A 21,114-nucleotide genomic window follows, 5' to 3' on the forward strand; every position below is an offset into this window, starting at 1 on the left:
TATGAAAATAATAGGTCTTTGCTGTATTATAGATACTAAGGAGTACTAATATCATCAAGTCAAGAGCTCTTTCTAAACTGTGGCCCTGACAAAATTGTTACTGTTTTCTGACAAAGTATAAAAGGCAATTTTGTGCTGAATATACTCATGATACAGAACTTGTGCTGCGAATAGAGCATGAATCTCAACTCCACTTGCTTTCCAGCAATACTCTACGTACTACAGAACCATACCTTGCATGACTATAGCTCAGATTGTGTCAGCATTTCAAATCCCTGTCTCAGAAGTATATTGCTCATCTGTGTTTTGTGTTTTTTTTTTTTTTCTTCATAAAGGAAGTGGAGCAGGAAGGAGCCCTTAAAAGTGTTAGCTTTGTTGTTGTTTGTTTTGTCTATTTTTGAACTCAGGGTGTGTGTAGAGAAAAGGGAAGGAATTTAATGGAAATTCATACTTTGTCATTCTATCCTGGTTTGAGGTAAATTGGACAAAAAGTAAAATTTCTTTTCAACACTTTCTTTTTGGACCCATTTTATCTGTTGGGGAAGCTCTTTCCATTCAGTTAAATAAAACTCAGACAGACACATGAATTATTTCAAGATAATTTTTTTTTTTAATGCTACATTGAAGCAAATATTTTCGAAGAATATAAGCAATACCTTTGGTGAAAACTATCTGAACATGAGTCGTGTAGCATGCCCCAAAAACACAGTGTTACAAGAAGCTGGAAAAGAGCATGAGAAAAAGCATGACTCTTTTGGAAGAGGACAGAGAAATTGGTCTAGCACTCTGGCACAGCAGTGCAATAGAAAACTTTTTTTTTTTTTTTTAAAAAAAAAAAAAAACCAAAAAAAAAAAAAAAAAAGAACGTGATAAACTCCTGCTGTTAGCAATCTCACATGTAGCTATCAGTCTAAGGAGAGAGAATTTCTGGCTATTCCCCGAAAAGTAATTTGCAACCATTCCTGATCTCATTATATTATCTTCATAGTATCTTGCCTTTTGCACGATAAACTATTTGGGAACATCAATTTTAAAAATTACATTGTATATTGCAGCATAAAAGGCAAAACCATTAAAACCGATACAATCTATGAGCACCAAACCTTAGAAGAGCAAATATTGATCAAATTGCAACATCTCCTGCTCTGAAGCTACAGTGAATTAAGGCAGTGTTTGCAGGTTGTCCTGAGTTGTGCAAAAACTGGTGTTTTTCTTGAAGACCAAGGCCTTGCAGTGAAGTTATTACCTGGTAATCTCACTTTACTTGGGGGGAGGAATTGAATTACTGAGTCGTAAAAGGCTCTGCGTGTTGAATTGCGAGTAGACACAATTCATTTCATTGCATCAGGCTTGCAGGTCTAGTTTGAGTTATGTAGTGTTTAGCAGCAGCACGCTGCTCCCCAGAGCTGTTCCTACAGAACAGGCTTCCCTGCCTTGGGAAACCTACCTGGCGCTCGGCTGCCATACAACCTACAGGCGATCCAGCACGTGGGGTGGGTCCTTCCCGTTACCCTGGTTCAATTCAAGTGCATCTTAGCCACGCAGCAACCAAAGCAAACCAGGTGCTGCAGAAATTTGTGAGACCTTTTTTTTTGGGCAGCAGGCTGATTTTGCAGCTATTCCACAGCCCTGCCGGTGGCTGTGGAGCAGGCCTGAGGGCCCGTCCCTGCCGCAGCAGCAGGGCCCGGCCCGGCCGGCGGGGAAGCGGCAGGGGCAGCCCCAGCCCCGCCCGGTCCCCATCCCATGGCGTGAGGGGGGCAGCGGGTCCGGGCGGCCCCAGCTCTCCAGGACGGGCTCTCCCTGGCTGCGAGGACGCCCGAAACTCTCTTCTTGCTCCTTATCTCGGCTGCACAGGCTGGGGGGAGAACAGGAACAGAGAAGCCATCATCCACCCCTTTTTAACGCCGTTCCACAACGCTGGGATCCGAACCCTTCCCCGCGTTACTAGCGGCGGAGCGCTTCATTAACCACCCCCCCCCCCCCCATCAAGCACACTCGGCGGCCTGCCGGGGAAGCGCCGGCAGCGGGGCCGCCCCGGGGCCCGGGAGCCCCCCGGGCAGCCGCCGCCGCCTCCCCCGGCCCCGGGCGTCCCCCCGGGTGTCCCCCCGGGCGCTCCCCCGGCTGCCCCGCCGGCCCCCGGGGGCTGGGCGCCGCCGCCGCCAAGATGGAGGCGGGCGAAGCGGGCAGCGCCGCCGCCCCTGCCCGCTAGGCACCGGCCGGGGAGGAGGGCGGAGGGAGGAGGGCGGCGGCGGCGGCGGCGGCGGCGGGCGAGGGGTGCCCGGGCGCCGGGGCAGGTGCTCGGGGCGGCGCCGTGCCGAGGGCGGAGCCGGCGGCGCTCCCGGCAACGCTGTGCGGCGGCGGGGCCGCGGGGAGTGACAGCGGGGCCTGAGCGGATCGGCGCTGCCCCATGGCGGCCGCCCGGCTCGGCGGCCCGCCCGCCTGGCGGTGACTCGGGCTCCCCCTCCCGCCCCTCCTCCCGCCCCGCCGCCTCCTCCGGCTCCGGCTCCGGCTCCGCTCGCCCAGCCCGGGCCCGGCCCAGCCGCCTCCCGCCGAGCCCGGTGCGCAGCCGGGAGCCGCGCGGGGGCCATGACGGTGGAGCAGAACGTGCTGCAGCCCGGCGGCGCCGCCAAGGTGAGAGCACGGCACGGCCCGGCCCGGCCCGGCTCGGCTCGGCACAGCCCGGCCCTGCCCTGCCCTGCCCTGCCCGCCCGGGCCTGCGCCGGCCTCGGGGAACTTCTCCCCCCGCTCCCCGGCCCAAGGGCGAACGGAGGGAAGGGCGCGAGGGGGCTGCGGGTGGGGGGGGGGGGCAGCGGGCGTGCGGGGCCCGGCCGGGGAGCGGGGCCGAGGGGGGGCTGCGCTGCGCTGCGCTGCTCCGGCCGCTGCCCGGGCCGGGAGCTGGTGAGAAGCCAGAGCCTGCTCGAAAATGGACACCTCCGGCAGCTCCCCGCCGCCCGGGGAGGGGAAGCCGGGGGTTGAGCCGCGCGGCCGCTTTCCCTTTCCCCGAAGGTGTCTGCTGCTGTCCTGGCTGCGGCACGGGGGTGCCCCCTCTTCCCTCCCTATATGCGTGTATTTTTAGCGGCACGTGATGTTTCCGTGCGGTGGTGGAGGTGTGTTTGCACTGGCACGGGCGGTGAGGAAGTTGAATGGCAGCGGTCCGAGAGCTGTGGGTCAGCGGAGCAGCGGCGGTGCAGGTGTGAGCCGGGCAGGGCGGCACACCGCGCTCGAGAAGCCCGCTTGGAGGGACAGGCGAGCGTGCTGGCACCCTGGGAAGCGCTGATTTTTGTGGGACAGCAAGGGCTGAAGGACCGATTTTTGTCTCCTCGTCAAAATCAGGCAATTTCAGTCCTTAGTCAGTCCTGATTTCGACTGATGTGCGCTGACAGACGCACGTGGCAGGCGTTTGCTGCAAGGGCCCGTGCTGTATCTTCTGTGTTTAAGCACTTCGCTTCTTGCTGATGTTGGTCCAGCCGCTCTCCTGAGTAACCGGACCTTCTTTTTTTTCACAGCGTTGTTGATGGTTTACTTAAATATCCCCTAATTATTGTATCAGATATTCTGTTACATAATACTTGCTGGGCGCTTGTCAAGGCTTGGATGGTCTGTCAGCAGTACTGAAGAAGAAATGCTACAGTTTGCAGTTAAACCATTGCTTGTAGGTCAGTAGTTCAGGATTACTTCAGTTTCAAGACTGAGTTTACAGAGCGGTTGGGGATCGAATCTTACAGGTCACCTGGTAATCCGTACCGGAGCAAAGAATGAAGTCAGTTTGAGACTTCTAACATTGAAATTTCTCCACGTGTGATCATTACTTCTCTAAGTACCCCCAGAAATTGTATAGCATGGCAAACTTCTCTCGTGCTAGGGATTTGTTTCCGTTGAATCATCTGATTGTTTTATTATCTGAAACTTCTTATTATCTACTTTATCCTCAATCGCATGCTGGAGGAGGGGGAAACAACCTTGAGAACGTTTTACAAAAAATGCTATTTGACTCCAAAGTGAGTGTCATGTTGCGTAGTGAGGCTAACAAATAACTAACTGGCTGACAAACTTCGACGTTTTTCAGCTTATTTTCATTAAAAAAGATCTTGAAAGCACAGTGGACTGATGCATGGTTGGAGAGATTGCCATGCCACTAGCTCATCTTCTTCCCTCAAAAGAAGAAAATCCCATGCTCTACAAATAAAGAGAGTTTGTTCTGCAGACCTCAAAGTTTGTCATGATTGTTTTCTGTTAGCGTGAAGAAACCACACGCAAACAGAAATATATTGGATTTCTAAGAGATGTCTGAGTCACCAGCATACCTTATTCAGAGCTGTGGTTCCCAACATTGTTCATCAGATGTTGTCTTTCTGTCATACAGGAAGTATGTGTCAAGCTTCAACAGCACTGGGCGAAGCAGATTTTTGTTAATAAGTGCTCTAAGTACAAACAGCCCCCCTCCCGCTGAAGCTGTCTTCAGTTTGTAGTTAAAGAATCCGGACCAGTTCAAAAGACATTCTTTCTTTTATGTTTAGTGGTCATCTTGACTCCTCGTTAAAGCTAGCCATTTATCTCCTGAAGCAAATTAGTCACGATACTCTCATTGCTCTCGACTCTTGTGTGGTTCTGTAATGTTGTAGGGGGCTTGTAGGCTATCGATAACCTTTCTGTGGAGCCCAGGGTGCTTGAACGCAGTTACAGGCTGACGCCCTTGCTGTGCCCCTTTGCCAGGTCCGTGCCCTTTAGACAGAGGGCGGGGGGAAGGTGACTTTCTAGTAACTGGAAAAAAGCAGTGTGGAGAGGTCATACGTGTTTCAGCCCTAATGTGTAATCACTGTGACAGCCAGCTCGTAACAACAGACTGCAGAAACTGGGTTTTAGGGGGTGAATGGTAGCAGGCCCCTGAGCTCTGTGTGTTATCGAGTGCCAGTGCCTTAGGAGGAAGACTGAGTGCTGGTTGGTGCGTGGATTCCAGGCCTGTTCTCTCTGTCCTTTCGTTTCCCACACCCACTGTTATTTCAGACCTGTGATTCAGCACTATATTGGCAGTCTAATCACAGGAGTAGTGGAATAAAGTTAGGTGTATCAGCACAGCTTTTTTTTTTTTTTTTTAAAGAAGCGCAAACCTTTGAGGATATTTACCACTAGAAATAATGCATGGCATTAAGCAAGGTCTAACACTGTTCGCTTTCTCTCTTCTTTGGTCTTTTTTTTTGGGGGGGGAGGGGGTATTTCAGAGAAAACTCTGTTAGCTGGCAGGTGCCTTTCTGCTTTGCATAACCTGTATATTTGATGTGCTTATTGAAAGACTGTTAGTAATATGGCAATGGCAGCTTTTCTTTCCTGAAAGCATAGTCACTGGCTTCTTAATGCAGCGATAGATGATTGTGCAGAGGGTGACACAGCCGCACGTCTCCCACAGTTGAGGCGGCGATGGCTCTGCAGTTCTCAGTGGCAGGAGGCGATCTCACAGAAATTTCACAGATCTCACAAATGCCCCCCCAGCATTTGGTGCTCGTGGGAAGCATGTGGCAGTCATGCTGCGTTCTCACCTTGGTAGGTGGTAACCTTACTGGGAGACGTACAACCTTACAACCTTGGTGTTCTCGTCGTCTGAGTTTGGGGTTGCTGACGGACTCATGGGGCTGTAGGCTGCTGGGCTGCTGCGCTCGTCCTGTGTCCAGAGCCCATCTCGCCTGGGGCCGAGACACAGGCGTCCTCTTGCGTCTGAGAAGGGCGCCCTGGGCCGTGAAATGGGGCCGGATTACGTGTCTCCCCCTGGGCAGGCTGCCCATGTTTGGGCTGTTTGTGTGGCAGGCAAGCTAGCCATGCAGGGCTGGAATATGGGAGCTACACCTGCTTTGGCTGGCACTGGAAGTTTTAATGCCTCCTTTGGACGGAGAGTGGGAAATAACCAGACTGGTTTGCTGATCGTGTTTGCACCAACAGCTATATAGTTTGCAATAATTATATGGAGTGCCATCGAGTCACAGTTTCAGATCTAATTGTATTGTCACATAATTAAAAAAGAAGTTCATAAAACCCGTCATATATATGTAGTTACACCTTCCACATAGACTCCTGTGCAAAGACCAGTGACACAATTTTGCAAGCTCTCCTCAGAAAGGTATGCTAAATACCTTCCAATTTTAGGAATGCGCCGGTGCGTTTCGGTGGGAGTGTGTGGGCAGTTTTAATTATTGTTGCTTTGGTAGCTATGCAGTTTTTTGAATCTTGGACATTTTTGTGTTATATTAGTATAATGTGCTATGGATCTGAAACCTTTAGTAGCAGCTTAAAACGTGCTGCCTTCTAGAAAACCTTTCACAAATGTTCAATAATTTGGTAGTGGTAGCAGGAGTTTACAACTATACTATTATCATTATCGTCTGTCTGAAATAACATCTTTAAATATCTTGTGGTCCACACTTTGAAAGGAAAATACTACTTGAGAATATTTAAGGTTTATACATTTTTCTGTTAACCTTCTGTAATAGTTTAAAATATCTTCGCTACTTCCTACAGGGTCTTTAGGATAACCCTAAGACAGTATTTACAGCTACTCTGAGCAGCAACTACAAAAGATGGCACAACCCAGCAGCTTCTGTGAAAAGGTCAAAAATCAAATTACCCGAATTTCAAATTAGCAAAATATTTCACGTTTTTTAAGAGTACTTTGTAAAGATAAGTGGGAGGATAACAGAGCAATTGCTTTTCTTGCACTCTTATGGCTGGAAAGATATCTTAAGGGAGGAAGTAACATCCCTTCGATCCTGTGAGATTTGTTGGTGTTCATGGGAGATATAACTGGATGTAACTGGAGATGTAGTGAAATCAGCAGGTTTGTCGTGGTTGTGTTCTGACAACAAGCAAGGAAGGGAAGATGATTTTTTTAAAATTCCCATTCTGGTTTTGACTAAATCTTCATTTATTCCTGTCTAAAGAACATGCCAAAGTTTCACCAGTTTATTCAATTGATTTATGCAAATCTCAGCCTGTAACTTCAGTTATTTAAGGGGCTGGGCTGGGTGACAGAGTTCAGCCTCACGATCCTGGGCTCTGATACCCTGACCCAGACCAAGTCTGCCTTCACGGGCCAGAGCCGACAGCGAGGTGTCCGAATTGAGCAGTGCTCGTACCGCTCCACAAGTCACCCCAGCAGTGTCAGGGACAGGCAGCTACCCAGCACCCAGTGGGTGCTCTTGGGATTCCTCTGTGTTTTCCTGCTCTCCGCTTTCTGTAGTGAAGAACTGATTTGCAGTGCCCAGCCCATCGTCTGGCAAAAGCTAGGAGCCGCGCGTGACATTCCTGATATTCCTCTGCAGAAAAAATAAACAGAAAGCTTAGCAGCAGTGTCTTCTCTTGCATGTTTTCATGTAGGAATACATTCCTTTAAAAGTATGACTTTTTGCTTTTGTTGTGACTTCTTGTACTTATGATGGAGCAGGGCTCTTAAAACTCTAAGTGATGGGGGGAGTGTGGGTGTCTGTCTTGCCAGGACCTGGGCTGAGACAGGAAGGTCTCTCCTGCTTTCCCTGGGTTGGAAAGATGTGCAAGAGCAGCTTTGCTGTGCTGTTGTGGGAAACGAAAGTGTCCCGAGTGCTTTCACTTTCTTGTTCTCCTGCTCCAGTGAGTGTGGTTATGTAGGGTGGTGAAGATTGCATCGAGTCAGAACAAAGTCTGTTTTTTCCTTTCCTCTCCTTTCCTCTCCTTTCCTCTCCTTTCCTCTCCTTTCCTCTCCTTTCCTCTCCTTTCCTCTCCTTTCCTCTCCTTTCCTCTCCTTTCCTCTCCTTTCCTCTCCTTTCCTCTCCTTTCCTCTCCTTTCCTCTCCTTTCCTCTCCTTTCCTCTCCTTTCCTCTCCTTTCCTCTCCTTTCCTCTCCTTTCCTCTCCTTTCCTCTCCTTTCCTCTCCTTTCCTCTCCTTTCCTCTCCTTTCCTCTCCTTTCCTCTCCTTTCCTCTGTGTTAAACTTCCCTGCCAGAAACCCATGCCCGAGTTGGCAATCTGATGTTCTTCCGTCAGCAGTCAGGCACCTGTAACTCGAGGGTGCTGAGCTTCTCACCAGGGGGCTGTTTTCTCCTCCCTGGGCTTGGCTGAGCAGCAGTGCTGGGCGAGCAACACGCCAGGGCTTTCAGACAGCAGCCCAGGAGAGGCTGTGATGGTAACACAGCTGATGATTTGATGAATTCCAGATAAACTTCCTTCGTCTTCCCGTTAGGAAATAAAGACTGCTTCTGTTAGGTGAGGTTTGCACCTCATCAGCTGGTGTGCTCTTGAAGAAGTCACTATCTGCCAAGAGTGGAAAATATTTGACTGGAGCTAACAGTAGTTTAACCAAGTTCAGGGAAATTCATGCAACTCGCACATGACTTCTGCCAGAGGTGGTGGTGAGTCTGTTCGTAGGGTACGTGCAAAGTTCTGGTTAATGAGCAGTCAAGAGGAACTCACGGTGAGAAGCCAGTAACTGCCCTGAATCACAGGATTTAGTTGTATAGAAGCTAAGGGTAAAGTTGAAGCTTTTCCGATATACTTTTTTAAAAATTGTTGGATTATTAAAAAAATACAAGAACATACAGTGACAAAGTAGCTTAAAGCTGAGGCTGAGCTACTGAGATAGTTTATTGCTGAGTGGGATAGCTGGGGCATGCCTTGCATAATGGGACAAACTCAGGCTTTATGCAAAGCAAAGGGAAAAGATTTTTTTGTTTGTTTGTTTTTTGTTTTTTCCCCTCCAGTTTTCTGCATCAGGTTGGCAAAGAGCATCTCTTAATACTTTTTGTGAACAGTTGTAACTCTTAATTTGGCAACAACATGTTCCAAACGGTATCTCTCTGATTTTTATAATGTATTTATTACAGCATTAATAAAAGGCAATGATTGTTGTCATAAGCTGTGTTGTGCCAATGCATTTAAGCCCAGGTTGTAGGTAAAATAGAGAGCAGCTGTCATTTGTGCCATGCTGAGTGCAGCCATTTAATGCTGCATTTTTACAGCATTAAAATTTCCACATCCTTATTGTATTGCAGGCTTTGTATTTCTTTAGGTCATCAAAACTTGCAGTAGATTGACTAAGGACTCTACAAACCATCATAAGAAAGTATTCATGCAGCTTTCTGAGTGAGCCTGTCTGTACTGCCTTTTTGCCCTAGGTAACTATCCCAGTTTTTAGAAATGCGTACGGGGAGTGTAAATCTCACTCTGCACTGGGAGTGATTGAGGCACTCATGCTGCCTTCTACTGATAGCTGTGGGGCTGTATCCTCTGATAGCGGGGTAGTTTTAACGTAATAAACTATGTAGTAGTTTTCCTGGTGAATGTGGTGCAGAGTCTCTGGTTTTAGGCTTTAATAGGAATTAGAAGTTAAGCAACAACTTGAGTCAATAGTGAGATTCCTGAGAAATGCTGTGAAGAAACAATTTGAACCTAAGGTAGTGAAAAAGACAGATTGACATGCAATTTCACGAGTAAGACACTACAGTAACATCAGGTGTCTGCAGCAAGTCTGGTGATTTCTTGTCTATGTAATTGTGGATTTGCTTTCTGTATATTTAGTAACATCACTAATTCCAAGCAGTATAAAAATTTAATTTATTTACACTCAGACTCCTGCAATTTAAGAATACTTTTTTTTTTTTTCTTCAGTTAGGTATCATATTTTTTTATTGTTTTCAAACTGTCCTTAGCTATGTACTTTTGCTTGTCTTTGATATAAATGGTTGAAATGTATGAGAATGTTGAAAGCCATCAGCAGGAGGGTTTTCCTGAAAGCGGATGTTATCTGTTGATGGGACTTGAGCAGAAACAGCAGTGTCGTGAGAGATGGCAACACTGAGTTGCCACAGTTTGAACATACGTCGCCTAAGTACAGGTGTTAGAGAGGTGGCATCCTATCAAGGTGCAATGTGAATAAGATGAAGGCTGGAGTGCAACTAGGTTAGCTCTGGAAACAACACCTGACAGCAATTTGGGTATGTAAGACATTTTATAAAGTAGCAGAAATATCCGTGTGCAAATTCTGATAGTTTTTTTTTTTCTTTCAGAGATGCGCTGCTTTAACTTAATGCTTCTGTTTACAGTAGGTTTCTGAATTATCTTAACTGCTAGATTCTTGCCGAAAAACTTAATACCCTGCACAACATTTGTTTTAACCCATTTCGTATCAACAAATTGGCAACAGTCAAGTTTATCAAAGTTCAGTTTCTAAGCAAATGCAGATTATTCTTATAACATCCTTGAGTAAAATTTTCTTAGCCGTCAGGTGAAAGCATATGCGTATATTCACACTTCTTTCTTTTAAGTCTTACAGTAAGCACATGTAGACAAAATGATACATTTAATAGCAGCTTTTCAGAGAGCCAGTAGTGTTTTAAAGACTTGATCCATAGCTATTTAATTGACCCCTATGTCTTGCCTCAGTCTAGGCAGAATTTGTGGAAATTAACACATCATATAGTGCCATTATATGTGTCTGTGGCTTCTTCCTACCAATTAATTTGTCATAATTTCACTTGTGTTGTACCCCATAATCCATAGGGTTCCCTTTGATTTAAACAGGACGTTGACTTGTCATTAGTGTCTGAGACTTGAAAGTTTTGGTTTATGAACTGTGTAGCTATACTTAAAGCCATTTATTACTTCTGGTGAATAATAAATGATAGGCTTGAGTTTGCACATGGTTTCTGTGGTAGCCATTCTCACAGCTATGCGAGTTCAATAAAAGCGAGGTATCTGTCATGAAGACCTCTGTTCTTATACTCAAACCAAAAATGACTTTGTTCCCATTTCAAAAAAATGCTTTTATGAGTTCATTTTGAGAAGTTGAGTTTTACTGTGGTAAGCCAGGATAAAAAGTGCTGTTTGGAAGCTGAACGTAGTACTCATGTACATCCAGGTGTATGCTGTTTGAGTGCTTTAAAATGAACAGCTGGAAAAGGATGGGTATGCACAGGCACCTGGTGTTCTTTGCTGAAGAGGAGATGATGAGAACAGACTCCTACTCTGCTTTCCTTTTGTGTTCAGTTTCATTTTATTAATGAAAGATAAATTTCTTATGGGAGCAGAGTTCTTGGCAGTGAACTTTGTATTAAAAACAGAACAAAACAAAGTGGAAAAAAAAAAACACAACAAAACACTTTCCAAAGTGCATAGGTATAAGTGGCCTTAGATGACTGAATAGCATGTATTTTGTTGTATCCTAGAAATCCTGTGTTATGACTGAGAAAGTGTTTCTTTATTTTGCTGACTTCAACTATTTTTTTTGTACAGAATTAAGGTAAAATATGAGTGAAGCTTTTAAGCTTGTAAATATGATTTTTAAAAAAAGTTAGCTTTTGAACTGCTTGTGGAGTTCCATTTCCCTTCTCGGAATTACCTGCTTTCTCATTTGTCATCTTCTTCACGTTTTGATTTTGTTTCTCATGTAATTCCTCCAACATAGGGTCATGCTATTTCCATTTACTTTCCCACTAGCGATTTCTCTTCTTATGTTAGAACCTTTTCATTATTTGGTGGTAGTCATCTGCAAGTTTGTTTGATTCAGGCACCTATGTTTATTGCTTTTTTCCCCCTTTAAACAGGATACTGGAATTAAGCATTCTCTTTACCTCTATGTTCCTTTATTTGTTTGGAAGGTAAAAAAAAAATAAAAATAAATAGCTATCATTTTACTGGAAAGTTTTAAAAGTTCCCTCTATTCTTTCATGTGTTTTATGGGACTTGGCAAAAGGCACAGAACATCTCTTCTGACAACCATGGTTGAACCAAAATCAACCCTCACCTGAAGCTGATGGGGCTGCTGTGTTGGGTACCAGTCTGCTGGCCGACTGGATAACCTCTGGGCTTATTGATGCTAAAGACGGACAGATTTCCCTGCTCATCAGCAGTTCTGGCTCCTGTTACCTTGGCATGTTGCCTTGGAGCTTTTTCTAGGTCTGATTTAAAGACTGGTGACTGTGCCACCTACTTTCCAGTGCTGGTGGGGGTGTGTATGCAATGTACAGACTCTGCTGCATTACTTGAGATCAGGGAAGGATTTTGCAGCTGCCTTCTATCCCCAGCAAACACGCTGAAGACTTTTGCTTTGTGACCTTCTGTGGAATAATTGTCAGAGGTGACTTAGAAATTAAACTTACATTCATATTTTAAAGAAAAGGTACAGCATTGAAGAAGCTTCCAGGGTAGAGTGTAGCTGTATTCCATAGATGGGCCTCCAACATTAGATGTTGACCACACCTGGGGGAACTTGGTGTGCTGACTCTAAAAGGAACTGTATGGAGCATGGAGACAGCACAGCCAGGCTCTGTGATAGGATGGGAACTTGAAGGTACATCAGAATTGATAAGCTGCATCTTTGTTACTCTGGGACAACAGCCTGTCATGTTTTTGACAAAATGCTGTCCTTTTGGTGAACTTTGCTCATTATAGTATCATTATAACACCAAAACACACCTCCATCCCAAAAGCTACCCACCTCCAAGGTGGAAACATGTCTCAATGAGTTTGTTCTTTAATTTTTTCTAGTCTATACCTTTAAAAGCAAAGCGAGAAAATTTCACACCAATCATAACAAAGGTATGTATGACTAGAGTCACTCAAGGTCTACCTGAAAGATAGGAAATAATATAAATTAGTTTAAGGGAGACAGGATGTTAGGCAAGATACCATCGTGTAAGGGAAGATAACATTTTGACTTCTGGGACCAGTTGATGGGCTGAGCCTCTCTTTTCCCCCATTGGGACACTTTTGGGTAAGATCCAAACGCTTTGGTTATGCCAAGTGCACCCTGTGAAACTTAGGAATCTCTATAGAGTTGCTTTATATCTTTTAATGTGTTTGTAGCCAGGCAGAGCTACTTATACTCTTGGTATTTGCACGTGCTTTGCAGACAGTGAATCCATCACTGGCATTCCAAAGAACCTGTGTATCTGTTGCTGTAATGAATTGCACTACTCGTTAATCCAGCCATGGTAGTTTTAATTGAATGTGACCAAACTCTTTAAGTGTGGCCATGGTAGTTCATGGAATGCAATTAGACTGAGGGTGTGTTACGTTATTTGTGTATCCATAATCGTGATAATTCAGTACCCTGAATGCAACCGGACTTACAACGATGAATCAGGCATCACTCTCAATTAATGTAACCTTTTAACAAAATACCTTTGAATGGAAAATCATTGGAAATTTTGCTATTGATGTATTGATCTATTGTTTGATGGGGAAATGTGTTGACATAACGATGTTGCTAAGAAGGCGACATATTTAAATTTTCCACATTGAAAGTTACTTTTCAAAACAGTCAACTCTTTAGAGTAGTCTTTCATACACCTTTAGCTCAAGTCAACCTGCAAGGTTTGACTGTGTGATGATGGGTGGCGGAGAGTCACTGCTGGTGGTACTGCTATGACACCACTGAGACACAGGACTGGATTGCAACAAATGGCAGGTAAAAAACACAGCGGTCAGAAGTTTCATGAGACCACGTTCAGCTTTCTCCCTGGGGGCTGAGGCAAATGTGTGTTTCAATATGACATAATTCAAAGTTCATTTAAAAAAAATCTTTTTGATTTTCTTTTTCCTTTCTCCTTGAAATAAACTGGCCTGGAAAATGTCAACTGTCTTCTGTGGAGAACACTGCTAAACTCACTATTTTTTGGATTGTGAAGTAGTAAAATTATATGCTGATCCTTGCTACAAATCTCAACACATATTTAAATACTACAGTGTCTTTGTATTGTTTTAGTGTTGCTTTTGTTCCAGTGTCATCTGCAGCTGTCCAGGTTGCTATTCCCTACTGCAAGTGGAAGCTACTCACTCGCCTTCACGGGCCAGGTGCCTGTCACCTTGCATGCTGGGGCATAGTGTCTGCAGGGGCTTGCTGGTGCCTGACTTCAGAAAGGCTCTTCTGCAAGAGAAGAAGGGGCTGTTGGAAGGCCACAGCCTTGCAGGCCACCTCTCAGGTAGCGCCCCAGGTTTTGTCTGACTTCATGTTATCAGTAGACTCGTTCTTTTTCCCTCTCAAGCTAACAAGGTGCGTCTCTTCAGAACTTCATATAAAATGATCAGTATGAACAGGATAAGTTATAAAATAGCTCAACTGAATGCTGAAAACAATGGTGCATCTCTTTTCTGATGGGTTTCCATTTGCTAACGCAACCGTGCCGAGATGCTGCGGGGAGGGAGCCTACTGGGCCGCAGCAGGAGCGGCCATGTTGCAGGTGCACCTCACAGCAGCGCCCACGGCCCTGTGGGGACCGGCAGGGGCAGCTCCTGTCAGATACTGTGGACTATTTGTAATAAAGACTGGTCTTAAAACAGTGCAGTTCAACTTCTATTTAGGATTTTCATGCTGTCCTGTTCTGAAAGCAATGAGGTGGACTCTTTGGTGTTTAACAGCTGCAGTCAAAGTGATCTTTCTGGACTGGAAGACTTAAGCCACGGAGCAGGGGGCAGCACATGGCTTCAGTATGTGCAGGAGCAGGTCTTGGTGTGCATATGTACCTGCTGTGCACTTTTACCCTGTAGAGCTGCATCAGGAGTGTTTGATCACTGCAAGCGCTCTGTTGCTGTGCTAATTTTATATTCCCCTTTTGTTGGAGTAAGTTTTCTGCAGCAGTGCTGAAATAGGACAAACATTACAAGAGACTTTTTTTCCCCTTCGGTTTCTCTCACTCAATTAAAAATAGGATTAAAACAAAAGCAGAGAAACAATTCAATCTCAGAAGGCTGTTGTTCCACAACAGTTTAATCCAGCCTAAATAGGCACAGCCTTGATCTTGTCCTCTCCCTCACGCCAGCTCTGGCTCTCACTAAGTCAGCAGGAAATTAATTAAAAACAAAGAGCAGCTTTCTGCCAGCGTAGCAAGAGCCTGGGCTGTCCTCCTGCCGCAGTTTCGGGCAAGTGGTGCTGGCCGAGAGGGAGGAGAGCACGGCACCTGGCCGCATCCGCGTGGGCTGACGCTGCAGGGAACCACAACCTGGGAAGCACAGCTGCCTGTTCAGAAGCAGCTTGTGGTCTGACAGCACCTTTAGACCTCGCTGTTTGCAGGTAGTGCAGAGCCCGGGATCCCGCTGGTTTGTGCTTGCAGCTTCCAGAGTTTGTTTGTTTATTCCTAGAGTAGCTGTTGTCATTACAAGAATGGCAGAGTGAGAAGAAAAGACTAGCCTGATGGTTTTTGACTGGGAACTCTTCCTTACTGTGCAGAACACAGTGTGAAATCGTGATAGTTGTCTAGAAAAAAATAATTAAAACAAAACAAACAAACCACTTGAGTGGGCCAGCAGAACTGCCACCTTGGGTTGAGAGGTAGCTTTTAGCCTTCCAGTGACAAACGGGTAATAAATGGGTGATGAGAGGATTGCGAAGTCTCTCAAATGTGAGCCAGAATAGCTTGTGTTTGGCATGGGGGGTTGAGCTGCGGTTGAGATGCACAGAAAACATCTGAGCAGGAAGCTGAAAGTGTGAATCTCTGCAGCACTGTTTTAGACCTCGGAAAGACAAAGTTTCATGAATTCTTCATGCATTCAAACGGACACTTGTAATAGTTGGTAGAGTAAAATATCCTGGGCAGTAACTTCTGTGAGGAGAAAGCCTGTGTTTTAGTGACATTGTATGGGCAGACAGACACTGTAAAAGTTCACATTTAGGAATGAAGGTCACTGTCTATAAATGGAAGAAAAAATTAAAAAGAACCTTTTACAACGGAAAGTGTCCAGGAGTCATTGTAATAATAACAATTGCAATTAATATCTATATGAAGAGTTGGTTGTGTGTCTGTCATCCTCTATCTTCCTCCTCCTTTCTGTCTGTATAATGTCACCTGTCACTGAGCCCATTGGTTTTTATTTGCTGTGGCTTGTGTATACTATTGGAAGCTCTCTTGATGCTGGGGTCTGAACGCATTGACGTGGGATGGGGATGTGAACTGAAGTTCAGACATGCCGTTGGGATGTGGCATTGCATTGCCTGTGGCTGGATTCCCAGGGGAATCTTTCTGAATTTTGCACATAGTTTGCAGATAACGTGTGCTTGTACTTTGAAAGACTCACCACTGGTACTTCTTATAACCCACAAGATTTTAATGGGAATAGAGAGATTTTTGCTAATTGTCTTTTTGCTAATAAATTGCTAATTGACTTTTGCTAATTTTGCTAATTGAGTGTGTAAGAATCAAAAGCAATTTTTGTGAGAGGGCAAACTTTCACACAGCAATTTGATTGACTGCAACTTGAAATTTAACTTATACCTAGTTAAGCAAGTGTAAAGATTTCATTTGTGTACATTAGTTAAGTCTTAGAGTTGACATTACGATGATAACAGCAGAGTGACAAGCAATAAAACCGTAGCTTGACAGTGTTTTGTTGGGACATTCTTCCTCTTGTGCTGAGCTGGATGTGAAAAATGGTGATGGTGGTTTAAAACACTCAGACCTCAAAACTCTCAATGATTTTATGTTTCTGACACCTTTCATGATTTCAGTGTAATACTAAGACTGATGTCTGTTCTTGATTATAAGCCTGTCACTGAAGTTGGTTTGTGAATAGTTATCAGTGAGAATCAGAAATGTGGAACTAAGCAATTCTTTGCATGCTTCATTCAAGCAACAGTGTTATAAACCAGTTCACAGACTAATTTTAAGAAAGAACTTCTGTTACTTTTTTTCTGTTTGTTCCTTTTTTTTTTTTTTTTTTTCTTTTTTTTTCTTCGTTTGGAGGATTGCTTTTAAGCCCTGGTGCTTTGATGGAAATTGAACTGGCTCGAGAGTCATGCACATTTTTGTTGTGGTAGATCACACCGTTCATTATCATATTGCTGTAAGCTGGTTTAAATGGCTTTGCTGCCTTTCTAGTCCTTACTCGTGCTTTATCTTTATAATGACTATACCTAATGCCTTCAGACACTGATTTTATTTTTTTAATTTTTAATTTTTTTTTTTTTACTGGGGAAAAATCTGTTGGTAATGTAAACTTAGTATGTTTAGCTGTAAGCCAGGTAGTAAAACAGTAGGGCAGTTGAGTTGGAATCTAGAGCTGAGCTTCAGTACTTCTGTGGTCTGAGAGGAAACAATACAAAATCCACTACGCAGGTTTGAGGAAATATGTTTCTGTTGCTTTCTGAATGCAGGTGATGATTTGGCTCGCATTTAACTTTTGTTGTTTTATAAATATGTGTAAGTATCTGAGCCAGGTTTGCCCTAGACTTAATGTCAGTAAATAGAAACTCTTCAAAATCTCATTTAAACAGTTTAAATATTAGATACCTTGAACTAAAATAAATGTAAATGTTATATGAAGAAGACAGTAGATGAGATTTTTGCTGGTGAATACACAAGGCTGAGAACAGTGAGTATTTACATGAATGCGTACTTCGTGTTGTGTGGAATCCTTAATGTTCAATCTTGAAATTCATTGCAAAGCCACTTGTTAAAGCGCGTTCAGTTGAAGTAGTGCAGCTTTGTTACTGTTCATGGAAACCATAGAAATGTGGTGAGTATTCTGAGTGTAGTCTTATGATGAATATAGGCTACGTAACACTATGATTAAATGGGATCCTGCCTTTAATTTCTCAGGGAGGACTGTACGCACATAAGTGATGCGTTCAAGCCTTTTCCCCCATTAAACTTTTTGTTTGATCCAGGCTGTGGTTGGTGTGTCCTTCTGCTTCCTTGAAATAAGTTTGCTCACAGTCCAGCACCCAGTGGGTAGCTGCCCGCTTCGCACAAACTGCTGCTGTAGTTGGCAGTTTTGGCTGCAGCGCTGTCACAGGCTGAAAATTTGAAGTCTCTCTGCACATTCTTGTCTCTCTGCAGGTGACTTTTTTCCAAGCCAACGCTTGGGGTGAAATTTGCATTTGCGTGTGTATAAAAATAAAATGGTATTCTTACCTACTTTTATAATGGATACAATGCCATGCGAGAGGTTTCTCTGTTCATGACTGAACAAAAGGAAGCCCAGTTAGTAGATACCAGGCAAGGAAACCTAATCCCACCATGCTTTAGCAAGGTGCTGTAAGAATCACAATGGTCAGTGCCAGTGCAGTGATTTAACTTGGTCTTCACACTAAAAATATACCGCATTTTTAAATTTATGTGGATATGTATACACACTTTCAAGTTCATGTATTCATGTCTGTTCTGTGTATACACACACTGAGAAAAATCGTCAGGACAGTGATGGTAGGAGCACAGACAAGCATTCTGGAGTCAACTGCGTGTTACCCAGTGTTGAAACTTTGTCTCCTCATTGAGGGAGCTAGCTTTTGTTTGCCTGGATGGAACTTGACCAACATCTTATGTAGATGATGCTCAATGTATTGGTATTGCTGGAAATCATAATGCTCAGCAGTGCTTGGGGGCCTTTTAACTGGTCCTGGTTAGTAATTGAGGGCCTTTGGTATGCTCGTACTTTTTCAAGTTTTCTATTTTGTATTGTTTTTGGCAGACACTTAAAGCCTATATGTGGAGGATTTCATTCCTCTCATCTCTCAGTATTCTTCTCATTACTGCAGCATCACGTGATGAAACTAGCTGCTTAGCTACTTGTCTGTGATTCGCACCGTTAGCAGGTCCTCTTCAGCTCAGGTCACACCAGAACAGTCTATAATATAAAATAGCTTCTGCAATCTCACTTGGGCTTTCCTCCAGCAAATAGCTCTTTCAGATCAGCATTGCTTCGGAAAGGAAAGTAAGCAGGTTTTGTGCAGAGGGAAATGAGTTGAGATGCTGTTCTCAGCGTTTGTCCATGTGAGTTTTTTTTTTTTTTTTTTTGTCCCTATTAAAGTATTCATTCCTTGAGAAGGAAAGGGTTCGTGTAGTTCATTTTTGTTACGTATTTTTCTTTAAGTGGCCTTTGTTGCAAGGCACCGCTTTCACCTAGTAATGGTTGGACCATCTAATTTATTACTAAACAGATGACTTCTCCTATACTTGGAAACTGGTGAGGGTTGTTTTATTTTCTAAGTTTTAAAGTGCTTGTGTTGCAAATACAAATATTTGGATGTTGCCACAAATAAAGCCAAAGCTTACATGTACTTCTTTAGAAGTTTAAGAATCGAGGAATAAACAGATGAAAATGTGACTATATTTTTTTTTCAAATTTATCTGCAGTATAATTCAGAATTAGTCAATTTATGAGATTCACATTATCAAAAATGCATTTAAAAGTTATCAGAGTTTACAGTGTTGTTGTGGAACTAATTTGGACACGGTATCTTCCTAAGCAGATAATAGTGTAGATCCTTTTCTGCTCCACTAGCACTGGCACAGCCACTGAATGTGCTATTGTGTGAGGTTATAAACCAGATAATCTTAATTGGGCATTTCCTGAGAGGAAGGGAGGGATGGCTGAAAAAGGAAAGAATTGGAAATAAGGGCATGCATTCCTAATATACAAATTTGGCGTTTGTCCAGGAAAACGGGAGAATTTCCTGTTAGTTAAGATCTTCCAAGAGCTGAAAGCTCCGGGATACATACCACGTACCTTGGAGAGGCAGAGGAAGGGGGAAGGCTGGAAACAGCTCGTGCAAGAAAGCCCTGGGGAACTGGATGCTGCGTTATGTGCCGGGATGGGGCTGTGGGCAGCTGCAGTTTGGGGCAGCTGTAGTAGCATCTGTAGTAGCATCAGTGGACCTTGGTTGGCCATTGCTGAGTCAAGGACTTGGGTTACCCTGTGGCATTTGCACCAGCAGAGCCTGCTGGCACAGACCACATCGTGGAGCTTTCTTAGAGCCCTTGGCCAAACACAGTTGAAGCTGCTTGGAGTATGTGTGTGTGTGTCTTGTGTAGGCACGAAGCAGTACACGTACACGGTGGGTATATGTGGAGTTCTTCCTAACTAAACTGCAGCATCTGTGCTATAGATAAACGATGTCAAAAGATTTACTGTCATGTAAATTTGAAACTCTGGGGGAGAGGATGGCAAACAGCAGTGGGTGTAGGCAAATAAGCTGAAAGAATGGAAGTGGATTTCTTAGCACCAGTGGCTGTGCCTGGCTCTGCTGGAGTAATCGGTTGGATCTGTGTTAGAAGAGAGGGGCTGCTTATTAGGTCGAGCTGAAGTGCAGTGAGTTCTGGTCCACAATTTGAGCCTCTACTAATGCAGGGTTGGAGAGAACACAGAATCAGGGAAGAGCTTCGCTGAAAAAAGAAAGCAACTGATTTATGTTAAAGCTGATAGTTGTGTATTGAATCTCCCCCACTGACCTGATTGCAGTAACATATATTAATATAGATGCTTCAGACACCTGCAAATGCTTGTATGCTGCTGCCTTTCTTATTTTTAAGCTGTAGCATGACCTCTGAGGTTTTGGGTGGTTTTAGTAAGCCTTTCAGTGAATGACAATCATTCATGGTATTCTTGGACATTTTAGGGTTTATATGCTGCGGTCACTTCAACTCAAAGTAGCCCAAACTCCATGAAGAGTAAAGCTTGTAGTGCAGGCACAATCAGAAGGAGCATTAACAGGAGCAAGGAGGGGGGCTGCGCTTTATGTGGAGCTCTGGCCTCGGTATTCTGGTAAGTGACACCTGTGGTACCAGAGAGGCTGAAGCATTTAGCAGTTGCAAGAGAAATTGATCTCCAAACTTCAGACATGGGTAGCAGTAAAATGTATATATGTATTTAAATCATCCTATGTGCTGTAATGATATGTTGTAAAGGAATTCAATTTAGAACAAAAAGTTTCACCCATTGGGTGTCTTTGGCAGTCTACTATAGATGCACTAAATTAAAGTGTAATATCAGATCTCTGAATATGGATACAGTTGTGTTTCTTAAGCTTCTTATGTGAAAAGAAAAGCAAAAGGAAAATTTAATCTCATCCTCTGATGAATGAGGAAAGGGTCTGATCGTTATTCATAGATAGTAATTGTCTGCACTGCCCTGAGTAATGAAAAGGAGCGGAATTACCTGTATGGATATAGTTCCACGGGTGATAACAAACCAGCAGTACATCAGTAAATGAGAGTAATGGCGAAGTGAAAGATGCAGTTGCAGGAGAGATCTGTGCGCAGCGGGCACGATGCTGGTACCTCGGGTTTGAGAGGGGAGAGCGGTGAACACGTGGCAGAGAAGGCACCAGCCTGGTGCAGTGCTGGGGGGCGTTCGGCTGCCTTACGCAGCTTGAGCTGTTTCCAAAGGCC

The 21,114-nt window shown here is 44.4% G+C and overlaps 1 protein-coding gene and 1 long non-coding RNA gene across 4 annotated transcripts in view; one reads left to right on the top strand and one right to left on the bottom strand.

The window, feature by feature from the left end:
- LOC309877855 overlaps positions 1–21,114 on the bottom strand; it is a 637,773-nt gene that overhangs the window by 108,362 nt on the left and 508,297 nt on the right. The window lies entirely within an intron of this gene.
- USP25 (ubiquitin specific peptidase 25) overlaps positions 2,285–21,114 on the top strand; it is a 93,433-nt gene continuing 74,603 nt past the window's right edge. For all 3 annotated transcript variants that reach the window (XM_082772232.1, XM_082772233.1, XM_082772234.1), the window contains exon 1: positions 2,285–2,631. In XM_082772232.1, the coding sequence (XP_082628358.1) occupies positions 2,587–2,631 (45 nt within the window). In that variant the 5' untranslated portion in view covers positions 2,285–2,586. The remainder of the gene's footprint in view (positions 2,632–21,114) is intronic.

Source organism: Aythya marila (assembly GCF_965140915.1).
Source record: "Aythya marila genome assembly, chromosome: 1".
In the NCBI taxonomy this organism is placed as follows: Eukaryota; Metazoa; Chordata; class Aves; order Anseriformes; family Anatidae; genus Aythya; species Aythya marila.